Here is a 15,617-nt window from a genome sequence, read left to right on the forward strand (position 1 = left end):
CTCTAAATTCTCTGACCGAAAAAGTACAATATAAATCAAAATACGCCATAAAATAATTAAAGCGCTCTTGTTATGTATCAAACTAAACATAATATGCTATGAATAATATATTTTCTAAAAAAATCTCTTTCGCGCGATTTTATGTTATTTCAATTATCAGTTTAATGTAAAATCCTGAGGGTTTAGTCGAATTAAATAAAATTATTTAGTTTAATAAATTATTCTCGCTATTATTTATAGACGCGTAATGCGTCTCGTAAAATATGTAACGACGTCAGCGCAAAATTTATTATTCCAAAAAAATTTGCAATGAAAGTGAAAAAATGCATACGCCAAATCTATGGAAGCATTATTTGTGTAAATCTAATTCGCGTCATCCATCAGACACCCATTAAACCATTGACGCCATGTGATCGTGACGCATTCGCATACTCGTTGAATGCTCAGTGGGTCATCTAATGGACACTCGCGTGCTTTTTCGCACAACCCTTCGTTCGTCATGACTATCCGTCGAGCGCATACAATACAACTCGCGAAAAAGCTGACGAACGTTTATACAACGTGAGAAGAATATTGCTGCTAGTCACGTCTTTTCCCCTACTCCACTGTCCACTCACGTAATAACGACAAAGCAAAAAAAAAAAAAAAAACGCGCACGCATTGCTTTATTAGTAATAACGAAATAATAAACCTAAGAAAGAGAGGAGGCGGAATAAAAGGGTCAGGGAGGCGTAATAAGCGCCATAACGCTATAACAAGGGATGGAGAAAAAAAAAAAGACAACATTAATATTTCATTAATTTGCAAAAACTGAGAGCACGTGCGAGCGCAGATTTCGTCCTTTTCATTATAACAAAAATTACTAAGTACAAACAAAATCATGGGAATAAAATATGACGTTCGCGCACAAAAGATATTAAGGCTCAACTAATGATATTTCAAGCGTACAGTGTGAAGATCCGAGAATTTAATAATGCGTTCAAGGAATTACGAAGCCATATTTACCGTATAAACACAGAATTACATGATGCGAATATGCAACACGATTGTATAGACATTCGAGTACTGGAGGCTTATGCCGATAATCTTGCTTTTAGCATCAATATACCGATTGAACATGGCAGGCGAGATTGTTGTAGCCGGTAGATTAAGATTAGCGAAGATGAAGATAATGGTGGACGCGGCGAAAGGAAGGAAGAGAGGAAAATTTTTCATTCGACTTTTTCAAAAGTTCGGCGTACTGAAAGTTTAATTCCGGACTCTCCCTGAGCGCGATGGTGCGCGAGTTGAATGAAAAATCTCTCCTCTGCCTCTACACTACCTATGCCAAGGTTCGTCCCTATCTCCCCCGCAGCCGGCCCTTCGTCGTCGCGCTCGCACTTTTTTTTTCGTTCCCTGGCGTAGCCGAAGAAAGACGTTCCTTTGCCGAGCAGTTGACGATTAAATTCGATGGAAAGATGCCGGGGTGTGGGTGATTCGACCGAGACTTATTTCGCGGTTGAATCGAGCGACTATATCGGCACTTTCATCCACGTCGTCGGGATGTCAATACCGTCATTTACCGTGACGCTCTTGCGAGAGGCAGTTTGTTTAATGTCGCGTAAACATTGAGCGTACGCGCTCGCTCACGAGGCTTTTAAGTAACTGACTTTTGTCCAAGATGATGGATTTCTCATTGAAACCTACGTTTCTAATATCGAGAACAAATATTTTCAGTTTTATTATTAATAATTTATACATTACTCTTGCGAGATTCTTTAATTTGCATTTTTACCTGACAACGAATTATCTCCCACGTTCGTATGTCTTAAAAAAATATTTGCTAATATTTCTTTGAAAGGAATTACGCTAATACGATTACAAAGATGAAAGAGGGAGGGCGAGAACGTTTCACATTATTATCGCACTGGCAGTTAATTCTGCAATACTTCGAGATTAGGCTAATGATTGATGTTTAACTCCATTTTATCTGTGCACTATTCAATACTTGGCTCAATTAATCAACGTGAAACGCCCACCAGTCCTTAATCTATGAGAGGCGCGGTTGGGAGCTAACGCGCCACTGCCCTCCCCTAGGGCTATCAGGCTGTAGGTTTTGCGGCAATACGTTCGGGGTGGTAACTGTAGCGTGGTACCACTCGTTTAAAACGCATTAGGGAGCGGGCGGACGGTGCAAGTCCGCGGCCGCTCTAAGCACCGCAATTCCGCAGCTGCCGCAATTCTTGTTCGTGCTTTTTGATCAGGCGTCCATCAACGTGGTCCGCTCTTGTGATCGACCTCGATTCTTCTCCGTGTTTCAGTAAGGCCCCTGAGCGTGATGATACTCAGCAGCGAACACGCGCCCCTCAGCGCGAATCGGAAATACGACATCATCTGCACGACAATCGGTTCAAGGCCACCGGCTGAACTGTCCTGGTACATGGATGGCAAGAGACTCGACAATCACACGAACAAGGTAAGACTCGTACAGCTGATCGAACGATACGTCATTAAGATCCGTCACCGTGCGAGAAGGATATATACGAGGAAAAAATCATTTTAATGAGAGAAGTGACTCTCGCGCGGTTGTTAAAATTGCATGAATACACAATATTACACGAATGTGTAAAGTCTAAATATTTTTCCTCGCTATGTATCTTTCGTATCTTATAAACATAATTAACACTCTTTCAAGAAAAAAAAAATTTTCTTCTTAATTTCTCTTCAAAGCATTTAAAAGGGTTTGTTTGGCAAAAATGTCAACTCATATTTTTATCTAGGATGATCACTTTGTTTCTGCACGTTACATACAAGTGTAACTGTTTCGAATGCCAAAAATACGATACTCGATATTCGTTTTCGATCCTATTGATAAAATTCTGCACGAGTGAAATTAATGTGCGACAACCGTCATAGGCGAAATGCTAGAAAGGGAAACAAACGACGCGAACCGTAAAATAATTTTCTATTCTGCGCTTTCGCGTGGAAGGGTAGAGCGAAAAAAAAAAAAAAAAAACAGAATGATACATCGTAGCTTACATTTCCCCTTCGCCCACCTAACTCGCTAATGTTATCATCGATACCGAGAGACGATCGATCTCCATTATCTCCGCTTCGCATCGCGATCTTTTATCTGTAATATGACGTATTTCTCGAATCTATGAAATTCTTATTCGGCGGAACTTTATACCTCGTCTCTCCCACATCGCGCGTGTCCGTCGTCGTTTTCTGCGGGACGCGATGTGGAAAAAAACAATCGGATTCCATCGAGGAAAATTAATCGCGGCCGAGAGAGAAGACCCAAAAAACCGCGCGATCCGAGGGACGTACGCGGCATCTCTCCTTCGAGATGCTCGTTTCTCCACGAAATCGCTGACATTAGCGCCGGTATCGGTATTTGCATCGTTGCCATTAAGCTCCCCCTCCGACACGCCATGGCGCAATTACCGGATAGCGGCGATGCTTTCGTGATCTCTCGCTCTCGCTCTTGCGATTCGCCCTCCACCCTCATCCCCCTCGTCTCTATCTCGCGTGCGCGTCTCCCCCCGCTCTTTGATCCTAACATCACGAGGGAACTCCTTCGTATATACGTACTCGAACTCTCGGGCGAACCATCGATCTACGCCCGTCTTGCGTTTCCGCGGCGCAAACTCTTCCTGAAACGCGATTCTTTGACCCAACCGCCCCCAAATTGCATCTCGAATCTCGATGTACACGCCGCTCGAGTCTCTCGCAACTGCCGCTTGTAAGAGTATTTTAAAAGAGTTTTTCTTTCGGTTCCAACGGTAAACGTACGCGATTGAATCGGCCATTGTACAAAGAACCGACTCATTATACGAATAAACGGAAAAGATTAATCGATTTTCTCTTGAAAGAGAAGAGTATGATACCGATATATACATATGTATTGGATAAAAATATACTTAGACTATATTTCTTCAATTTTAACAAGTTTAGCTGCAATATATATATATATATATATATATATATCATAATGTCATATTTTTATATGAATACACAATGCAATGTTCGATATATTTTAGTCTACGCAGCCAGATATTTTTGCTCTTTCTGCTCAAATTAATTGTGTAAATTGAGCGATATGTGATAGACGTGAATTTGAGACGTTTGACATTAAGGAGATCCATCTGATCTATAGGAACAAGACAAAGTTCTCTAATATAGACGGTACATACGTAACTATGGAGCGATGGACACCATCCATCATCCGATGACTAGTCAATAGTTCTATGACAGACTCGAATGTTAGGAGAGATATACAGCATGCTGAATATAGTACAATACCATACAAGCGGGCGATTATATTTTTATTCACCATAATCTTTTATTTTTTTCCTCTTGCTTTCTATTTGTGTCATGCTTACATTTTTAGCACGCTAGTACGTAAGATGGTATAACCCAGATTTAAATCTTCGGTTACATTAACATTGAATGATATACATATATATTTTCTCTAAATTTTTCAGACTCTCTCTCTCTCTCTCTCTCTCTCTCTATCCTAATCGTTTCTTCAAAATTCTAAAAAATTTTTTTCAATTCAGATTTACCAAGTTTTTAAACTATGATAAAGCATTAATCTTTATTTTTATTGAGTCTTTTCCTATATGAAAATCCGTCTAAAATACAATTCGACGAAATCGAAACGGATATTGGAAAGCTAACTGTATTTATTCCAACTATTCTCTTCGTTTATCATCTTATCCGTGATTCTTTGAAAGAATTCGATTTCACGCGTATTATTCGGATATTTTTCTCTGCATCGATAAACATTTTTGTTTTACGATCAAATTCACAATGTCAATTTGTGTGATATTATAGGTATAATGACACTAAAATATGCTGATTATTTGATTTATAGAAATTTTGTAATAAATTATGATCGAAGAAACCATAATGATACGTTGACCTTTGCGTGCAGGAATTTCTCGTAACGCTACTCTCTTACCGGCCATCCCGATGCACATAATCGAGATGCAGTAAAACTTTCCGAATGAAAAATGAGCGCGGGATACGCACGCGGGCCTCGCTGTCATCCGTACGCGTGAATTTTGCAATAACGCCGATTCGATTCGCGCGCGCGCGCGCTTGTGATCGACGATGATCCGCTACAGTGGCGGAGAGATTCAAAGAGCTGATATTTTCCGCCGCAAATAACGATCACGTTGCTGGCCGGTGCCAGACAGACGGCGTCCAATTCTGACACGTTCGCGCTATCTCGCGTTATACGTCATAATATCACGGTGTCGAATGAAGCTCGGTACCGGTCAGACATATCGAGGCATGGCGAACAGGGAGAGAGAGAGAGAGAGAGGATAGAAAAACACAGGGGCGAAACGGAGGGGATTGGAAGAGAGGGTGGATTGTGAACAGTATTGTTGGCAGTGGGTGATTCGACTTTGCCGATTTATGTGACCGCCGCGCGAATTTTGGGCCAATTTCGTTTCGGGCTGCGTCGCCCGCGCATACGTACACTACGATGCAAAAGTTTTAATCCGCAATCTGTATTACTCGTTAAGAAATTCCGTATCTTTTGGAGAAGGCATTGAAAGAAATGCAGTAACAACTGCAATTGTAAATTATACTCCCAATAAGATTAATTAAATTATATGCTATAAACTTATAAGACAAGATTACATTGTTGTATTCTTTTTTTTTTCTTTTATTCTAGATATATTTTTGCGCTTTTCTATCGCGTTATTATTACGATCCATACTTTTTTTTTTTTTGTTAGCTCGACGGTAGGGGGAAATACCTAATGCGCCGTACCCCGGGGCCGGCCTCGGCGTGTGTGGGGCTTGCACCCACTAACACCCCCCCCCGCCCCCTCCCCGTCCCCAGCAGATTTGGTCTGCTTTAGTTTAACCAACGGCTCCATTCGCACGTGACTATAAAGCCGTTAGTCGAATGATCCATACTTGCTACTTATCATATCAATACTTTTGAGAAAGTACCTGAAATAGTGTGTGCCTTTTTAAAAACGTACATGATTTTAATCGCGCTCTTAAGGGAATTGTACGATGGCAATATTAATATTTTTGATGGAATAAGATACGCATATAGTTTATTAATCGTAGCATTGTCATTACATGCATGAAACTCGATCGTTTCTTTTCTTATTCTTATAAAATGCGAAAACTCGTATTATATACCATATATATATATATATATATATATATATATATATATTATGTAATATGTTTGTGATAAATTCTCTAAATCAATACAAATTTTACTAAAGCTGACGTGAAAAATAAAAGTTTATATGTGTCTTTCGATCCAATTTAGTCATATTCTACAAGCAACAAAATAATAACACAAATTATTGCGGATGGCAATTGTTAGGATTATTTTATCAAGAAAACGATTAAGTTCGTTAAAAAATGGAAAAGTTTTCATTAATCGAGTTACAAATGCAACAGATCTCTTTTATACAAAAACACATTAATGTAGACTTTTGATTTGAAAGCTGCTAATTTAGAGCCATTCAATTAGCTTTGAGAAGTCCATTATCCTGACCAATACCGAGTGACGTGATAAGCCGAAATCGCAAACGTGATTATCATATAGTTTGTGTTGTCACTTTTGTCATTGCTACGTGAATTTATCGCAGTTTCAGAGAGAGAGAGAGAGAGAGAATTGTTTAACTGCATTTGCATCAAAATTGAATTGCACTCTAATCTGGAGCTGATGATTTCATTACTTAATAGAAAATTTGTGTTAGAGAGCGAAAGAACTAAAGAAATGAGAATAATTATCATAACTTTGAGTTAATTTCAATTGATATAAAACTGAAAATGTCATTCAATCGTAATTATTAAAATTATTGAATTTATTAAGACCAGACAATTTTACTTTTCTCAAAACGTATAAAAGTTTGAAAAATATTATAATAATTACTTTTCATAAAAATATTTCTTTGATAAAAACAAAGATTAATTTTATTTCTGTCGATCAAATTATAATAATTGAAACATGAAAATTGATATCATTTAAACTATGAAAATATAGAATACATAGATCTCAATACGTTTGTGAACATAATTAGAATCTTACTACTGGTGAACTTACGATTCGAAAGCTATTACGATCTCGTTATTTTTATATTAAAATCTTCAATTTTAATTAATCTACAGAGAATATGCTATTAAAATATCATATAGCGTTCGTCTTGTAAGATACTCTGTATAGATTCTCGTTCGTAATAAAAGATTGCACGTGAGCGGTTGGATGGTGAGAATGTGATCGTGTATAAATGTTTGATAATTATATATTTTCTGACAAGAAGACACCTACGCCTCGCGTAGATTTACAGAGGCCGGTTTCGTGCCGGTTACGTTAAAGTTACATTTACCTGCGCGTAAGGGGGTGAAATACTCACGTGAAAGCCAGGTCCTATTACACCACCTGCAAAGGTGGATGATAAACGCCTCCTGGACTGACTCGTCCGATCATTAACGCTTATCGCCGGATTAACGCTTGGCTTATAAGGCCTTACTTCAAACGCGCGCTACCGCGCGAGTACGAATAATTACACCCGTTATAGCTATACCATCCTTTGGCTCGAGGTTATCTTTTTAGTAAAATCCTTTAAAAAAAATCGTTTCGAAAGATTACACAACTACGTGTAATTTATAATCACGAAACAAAAGAGATATTTACGGTAGCTTGTCTTAGTCGATTTTAATTAGCTCTTCCTTCATAGCAGCCTCATGTTAAAATACATATATCACGTTTCTGCATCTACTATACGCGATCTACTGGCGTCGACACTAATTAGCAGCGAAACTTTAATGAAACGCTTGCAAATTAATGTACGTAACATATGCAAAATAACAAATACACAAAATCTTGATATCGTACCTGATGGATGGATATACCTGATTTGCTGTTGCAAATTGTTCATTTATCGCTATTAACAAAACAGATAACGCATTCATATTAAGCATTAGCATTAAGTACATGTGATCTAATTACTCGTGTACGATGCGCACTTTAATAAGCGCGCTGTAGCAAAAAAATATCGGAAATGCAATTAACGGATGCGGCGTAAGGCACATTAAAATATGTAACGTATAATTATAATTTCGATATATCGATTAGATGAGAATAATTTTATATAAATCCGATCTCTATGAACCCGAGACCGCGCCAATATAATATTTAATACAATGCATAATTAATAGCTTTATATTATCTCATCTTATAACTGAAACTATAGAAAGTATCTTTTCTCGTTAATCGATTAGTTAATAATTGCGTTAATAATAATAATAATACGTAAAAGGAATAATTCGATTTTGTTGCAGGTTTCGCCGGATGGTAACCAGACGAATTCCATCTTAACGTTTCAGCCCACTTTATTAGATCACGATAAAGTTATCACGTGCAGGGCTGAAAATTCTAAAATTCAACGCGGTATTGCGGAGGATACATGGAAACTGAATGTTTTCTGTAAGTATGCATTCTCGTTTATAGATACAAATGAAGAGAGTTACACGCAAGCAATGAAAATTAAAGATCCTTCAGTAATTTTCATAGAATCGCGCGATTGCTCAATAAAGAGAATGTTCAATGTGTTTTGTCTGTGAAATATGTTTTGTCTTGCATTTATTAATAATAACAACAATAACGTGATGCATGCGTTTTGTTGAATATTATTCCCGATGACATATTACCGTCTGCATAATCAAAATAATTACGATATACCGCATATGCGATATTAGTACAGACAGTATAAAAAAGAATTGAACGAGGATATCAGATCACAAACCGATAGCTAGGGGTAAACCGCGAGTTTACATACTCGTAATGGCAATATGATACGCTCTGCGAAGCCGGCATTTATTATCATTGATATTATTATTCATTAACATATCGTCGTCAATATTATGCGAGCACGCCGACAATGCTCCAGATCCAATATTATTACACAACAATAACGCGCGATCATTTCTCTCCTTTTATGCCTTACCGCGCAACAAAAACAAAGGGGTAAAGAATATTTCTCAGCGTATAATAAACGCTCGGTATTCGGTTTTTATTTTTATACGACTATGAAAGTAAACACAGGTCTCATCGGCAATGAAATTGTTACGCGCACTGCAAACATTTTCATGTTATCCTAGCAAAAATTTCGCTTTAGCGGGGCTCGCGCTCCGACTGTATTCGTCTGGAATTCTCTTTTTCCTTGTAAAATATATATTTGAGAATATATAATTGACGGCGCAAACAAAAACAAACAGTTTCGAAAATCTGGATGCGAATTGTCGCGCGTTAAACTCGCGTGTCGTCGCGTAAAAACAAGTTGCCAGTGATTCATCAAGTCCTAAACTCATAAACGCGTGTCGCTCCTCGCGCAATCGATACATCGAAAAATCCGTATGCACGACATACGTACAGAGCGTACAGCTGCGTTTGTCTGTGTACGTATATGTATGCATCGGGCAACGGGTAAACGGGTTAAAAGCTTGGCAGGCCGAAACAAGACCGTCGATATAGATTACGTTCGTACAAACGCGAATGTAATCACAATAACGAGACGTCAACGACGGCGGCCAAAATGGAACGTCTCGCGAATTTCGAAACCCCGATACAAGCCAAGGCAAGTCTATTGTTTTAAACAATAAACAAGTTATATCTTTGCAAATAAAGCTTCATCGTAATATTACGTTTAATAGTTGCTAGAAATTTAATTCTCCGCGAATATGACAATTAAAATTGATAAGAAGTAAGTGTTATGCGTGTTTTAAAAAAAAGGAGCTTTCTGATCGACATCCTATCAAAAATAGAAAATACAAAAATATAATTTGATTTTTTTAGAATAAATTATGCGTGCATTTAAGAATATGTAAATTTAAAACTTTAATGCTCACATATACGTGAGAGAAGCCCGTTTCTAATTATTTTTCTTAAACGCTACATGATTCTCTCTGTCATCTTTCCTATAACAATGAAAGAAAATTTTGGCTTTTGTTTAAATTTTCTATACGTATGTTTTCTTTAATTTTTAATTGCTTAGGATTTAGATGATATTGATTTGCAGGATTGGGGAGAGGTATTTCTGCGACAAATAATTTTTTATAAATTACGAAAATAAATAATCGATAGATTGTTTATAATAACTTACGTTACGTACTTTCTCCTCACAGTCGTTCCTATCTTGCATCTGCAACTTGGTTCGAATATGAATCCGGACGACATCGAAGAAGGCGATGACGTATATTTCGAGTGCAAAGTTCGCGCGAATCCGGATGCCTACAAAGTAGTGTGGAAGCATAATGTAAGTAAAACTATTGAGAAAGATTTTCTATATCGTAAATGCATTTGTGCGTATTGTTTATACATGTATATATACGTTGTTTATAATTTTTAATCGGCAAAATATAATATAAATATATTAATATAAAACCCACATTGATCAATATTGTTATTTAAGAATAATGGACTAATAGATAAAATTAATTAATAAATAAAAATGCACTGTATATATATATGTATATAAAACAATTGAATGTGTGTATATATTGTATATATATACAGACAACATAAACGAGTTGAGAAAGCTCAAGGCTTGAATTTGAACAATGACCTCTGGATTCTCTCGAGTGATATATTTGTGCTTGAATAGTTTCGACTACACCTAAAACTGTTGGTTCAGAATAATGGCTATTGCAGTCGAAACTGACAAATAGGAAACAAATTTTCTGTATGCCTAAAACACTTTTGTTACTTCTCTAAATAAATATTATCTAACTTGGGGACCGTAATGTTTACCCCCATTACGTAAACATAATACAATTACAGCGTACAAGAATTTTAATATAATCTTAAATGCAATCTTAAATTAGCTCGTCCTTTATCTTAATCAACTTTTTATACAGCATAAAGACATGCCGAGAGTTGTTTTACCTTGCTGACTGTTTTACGACCGTTTACATTAGAATTATCCTAACGATTTTTTCTCTGTATAAAATACACGTAATAAATTTTATTTCCATAAATTTCACCCCGGAGATGGAGAAACATTGATGTAATTTTTTTCTTGTACGTAATGTGTACATGTGAAAACTTTATGCTATTTCGAAGATCACTACCGTGTGTAAAAGTATACTACGATATCTTGATATAAATGGTGGTATAATTTTCCGTCAACGCCCTTTTTACGTTCGCGTTATATTCAAATATCTCATTATGCGTCTCTTCTCCCTCCTCTTTTTTTTCGTCGACGTTTATTCACATTTTGCGTCCTTGCCAGCTTTGCTGACGCTGACGTCATTATATATTGTTTAATATAGTACGTTATATTATGGTACGCGCGAAGCGTTCATAAATGCTTTGTAAATACGCAAAATATCCAACTTTACCGATGTCGACGTTAGCATCGCAGAATTCATTAACTCAATATTAATAAAACCCCATTTAATTAAATAAAATCCCCCCCGTCGTTCTGAGTGAAATACATCTCTATCGCCAAGTTATTTCCACATCGAATGTGAGCTCTGTGTTACGTCGACAGAGTCTATACAGATTGTATTACAGATCATACTCTTTTACACGCAAAGTGCAATTTTATATTCTTCCTCTTTGTTCCGACAAGTTTAATTATCGATCGATTAATACAAGCGCATATCTATAAAACGATAGGCTGTTTTCGAAATAGGCAACATCGGCGTACGTTAACATGTAGATTGGAAATAATAACCGAAGTACTTGGCGAGAGATATCACGACAGCACTTGGATCTAATCGCGAATGCACGATGTTTCAGGGGCATGTGATTCAGAATAACGCGAAGAACGGCGTCATAGTCCAGTTATACGGCTTGGCTCTCCGAGAGGTGAATCGGTCCCAAGCCGGAAATTACACCTGCATTGCCAGCAACGTCGAAGGCGACGGCTACAGCAATATCGTAGAGCTTAAGATCATGTGTAAGTAGCCATTATCGTTGATCGCGTTATCACTGTCTCGTACTAGAAACGCAAGTGACGCGACGAACATCTCGGTTGTATGAAAATTTTATTTCGAGTAAACTCTCTCTCGATACTGCTCCGACCGCTCCTCTGTTTTTACCTCTTCGCTCTTACTCTTTACGAAGCCGATCTCGATTATTCCATTTTCCGTCCGAAATCCCTGTAATTGTTTCAAAGAGGCACTCGCGACGTCGCAGATATCTCGATATAATACGATGTAAACGACGCGGCAACGTAACCGATGACTGACATTTAAATAGAGACGTTATTAAGCGCCTTCTAGAGAATGGCTTTCGGGAGAATCGCGACTGTCTAGCCCCCGTAATTGGTTGCCGGGCTTATGAGACTCCGAGGATATTACTCGCGAATAAACGTCAAACATGAAAATGTCGGCATGATTATTCATTAAAGACATAGTTGAAAGGGTTGAACGGCGGACGGAATAGAAAGGAGGGGATTGGATGTAACGAAGAAAAATAGGACGATCCACAACGAACCAACAAATTATTCCGAACCGGCAAACTCCGATTTCCCTCCCTCCCTCCCACCCCTCCCACCCCTCTTTTCCACCCGTCCGGCCTTCGTTTGCGCCGCGAAAAATGGGGAAACTATTCGAGCGAACGGGCGAATAATGCCCATCGATCTTCCGTCGAAAAACCAGGCGATGGTCATTTCGCTTCGTGCCGCGTCCCTCCCCTCTCCCTCGCACTTTTAATAAATGCGTGTAAACTCCGCGGCTCCGATCCGCATGTCGCATGCTGCGGCTTTCTCTCTCTCTGTCCGGTGAGAATCATATTTACTTTTATCTCGGTAGCGTAAATTTTTGTATCTCCGAGATATACCTGTTAGATATTTACTTAACGCGCGCATAAGAAGGGAGCTGTCGAGCTGTTCTTTAGCCAGTAAATATCAAAGACGAAAGTAAGAAAAATAACAATTATATCTCAATATTCTTGATATTATAGACAACATAAGGAAAATAATAGCAGTAAATAATTTTAAAATGTTTTATCCATTAAAAATTACTAAAATTCTCAAACTTTGCATTTTCAAGCAAAACAGTAACTGCCGTTGATTAACAAAATCGCCTATCCGATTTTCTCTTCCAGACAAGCCGATCTGCGTGCCGGATCAGAAGAGAATCTACGGGGTGGCGAGACACGAGGACGCTCACGTAATATGCAGGGTCGAGGCGTACCCGCCGCCGGAGAGCTTCCGTTGGACCTTCAACAATACCGAGGAAATGGTCGACGTGCCCCAGGCGCGTTACAAGAATTCGACCAGACATACCCAGAGTGTCCTCATATACCGGCCGGTCTCGGAAATGGACTACGGTACCGTGTTGTGCTGGGCGAGCAACACGGCCGGTCAGCAGAAGAATGCTTGCATATTTCACATCATTCCTGCGGGTACGTACACACGTAGCGATGCACGTTCTCTCTGAATCGCTAAGGATTTCCGGGAAAAGTTCCGGAGAAGCGTTCTGCGAAATGCGCATACCGAGCGTTTCGCAACGCTGTGCCGGAACAACATCGTGTCTGTCGCTAAATCGGTGTTTCGCAAATAAATTTCATTGAAATAGAGAGAGAGAGAGAGGGGGGGAAGACCATAAACAATGTTAATGACGCGTACAGGCAAACCGGAAGCTCCGTACAACTGCACGCTGACCAACCAAACCACCGAATCACTCTCGGTGGAATGCACCGCTGGGTTTGACGGTGGTCAGCCTCAACACTTCCTCCTTGAAGTGTTCGATCAGCACACGGGAATTCTGCAGGCCAACATCACGTCTAAAGATAATGCGGCTTTCACCGTAGAGAATTTAGAACCGGGCAAGGTTCTGAATATGATTCTGTACGCGGCAAACGCGAAGGGAAGAAGCGATCCAACGCTACTGGAAGGTTTCACGCTCAAAGTCGCCGAGAAGCAGACTGGTAAGTTGTGCCAGAAATATTACGTCGAAAGATGTGAAAAGTTCCGAAAGTTGTGACAAAATATTGTATTTCTTTCGTAAAATATTATTTGAGATAATCGAAATTAATAGTAATTACGTCGAAAAAGTTTAACGCGTGAAAATATTAATTTTACCAACACATTATAATAAACTACAATATTTTTGCGCCCTAATTACTTTGCGCGTGGCTCGTATCGCCCTTTGCTTTATTTATTTTTATTTATATTTATATTCCTTAGAGCTTTTTATATCTGATGAAAATATTAATTTTTTTTGAATGATAATAAGATAATCCGTGTTGGTCGAAGAATCTTTATATCCGTACAGAATACGATCGTAACGACTCGTTGCTTAGATCTAAAATTGATGGCACTAATGATGTTCGACGATATCCGAATCAGGTCTTCGCTTCGAGGTCTGACGTTATCGATCGTACCTACGTCACCGAAATAAGTAATTTGATAGAAGCGTCCGAACAAATTATCGGCGCAACGCTATACCCCATAAATTATGAGAGTAGTCGGGTGGATGTTGGGTTAATCGAATTAGCGAATTAAATTGAACGGACCCGTGCGGATTGTCCCATGTAACGTTTTAATCCGTTCATCCGGCCCGAATCCCCGAGTCGAACACGATATACCGCCTCGTCGTTTCTCGTAGCTAAAGACCACATGGACCATACGAAAGGTTCCACCGCGAAAATTGAGTACCTGGATCGACAAAATTCAATCGGCGGCACACAAACACATAAGCACGCACGATCACCTGGATGGATACTACGCAAATTAGATCTACGTTTGTGTGTGTGTGTGTGTGTGTGTGTGCGTACACACGTGGGATGTGGATTGTTCTACGGAACGGCCGGCCGTTCTCTGCGAGTAGTAATCTATTCCGACGTTTTCCAATCCACTTACACGAAACGGTTTCGGTCAAAAATTGACGGCGGTTCTGACGGTGCGTAAAACGCTACGACCAGATTTCCAAAGGGTCCGCATACCTATATGCTCCCTGCGAAATACGAATGTCGACGTGGCTCGTTGAACCGGGTGGCGATGCTTATTTTCTCGACTTGATGCCAAGGAGATTCGGTGCGAAAAACGGAGAGAAATTTCTATCCCGTCAAGGAGATGGTAATATTTGTGAAGCGCAAGCAGTCAGAAACAGGTATATCACGAGTAATTACGAGAATTAATCTCGCCGTCCGCTTGTAATTACGAAAGTGGGAAAGATCTATGAGAGCAGCGTGAAACTTTCTATTCCCGCGAGCGATATAATCACTCCGACGATCAGATCTACACGGTAACGCGTTGATGGAGCCTGTACGATTATTCGTCGGAATAAAACCGCGGAAAATTGATACGGGGAAATTGATCGTTCGATCCGCTCAACATCCCTATCTCGTCGCGCTCGCAAATATTTACATTCGCGTACAATTGTCGGTAAAATTCTGGCATCTCGGCGCACCGAGAGTAGTAGCATCATGCATTTATATTTCACCACGGAAACAACGGCATCTCGTAAAGAAGGAGAGAAAGAGAAAGAGAGAGGAGAAAGTACAACTCACGACTTACCGAATGTTCCATAAGAAACGCAAACCGCACGCGGAATTACCGGCGAATCCTACTCGGTTGAGCCCGGTCCAAATGCCCGAGAGAATGGATCTCGTCGAATCCATCCCTCGCTAGCCACATTCAT

At 39.2% G+C, this 15,617-nt stretch overlaps 1 protein-coding gene across 6 annotated transcripts in view; it reads left to right on the top strand.

Annotated features, from left to right (window-relative positions):
* LOC138935573 (nephrin) overlaps window positions 1-15,617 on the top strand; it is a 357,081-nt gene that overhangs the window by 326,356 nt on the left and 15,108 nt on the right. For all 6 annotated transcript variants that reach the window (XM_070300241.1, XM_070300240.1, XM_070300245.1 and 3 more), the window contains 6 exons: window positions 2,301-2,455; window positions 8,307-8,451; window positions 10,149-10,279; window positions 11,767-11,926; window positions 13,078-13,377; window positions 13,603-13,902. In XM_070300241.1, coding sequence (XP_070156342.1) covers window positions 2,301-2,455; window positions 8,307-8,451; window positions 10,149-10,279; window positions 11,767-11,926; window positions 13,078-13,377; window positions 13,603-13,902 — 1,191 coding nt within the window. The remainder of the gene's footprint in view (window positions 1-2,300; window positions 2,456-8,306; window positions 8,452-10,148; window positions 10,280-11,766; window positions 11,927-13,077; window positions 13,378-13,602; window positions 13,903-15,617) is intronic.

Source organism: Polyergus mexicanus, unplaced genomic scaffold (assembly GCF_030449975.1).
Source record: "Polyergus mexicanus isolate NDT 795.1 unplaced genomic scaffold, iyPolMexi1.0 SCAF_8, whole genome shotgun sequence".
NCBI classification, from domain to species: Eukaryota; Metazoa; Arthropoda; class Insecta; order Hymenoptera; family Formicidae; genus Polyergus; species Polyergus mexicanus.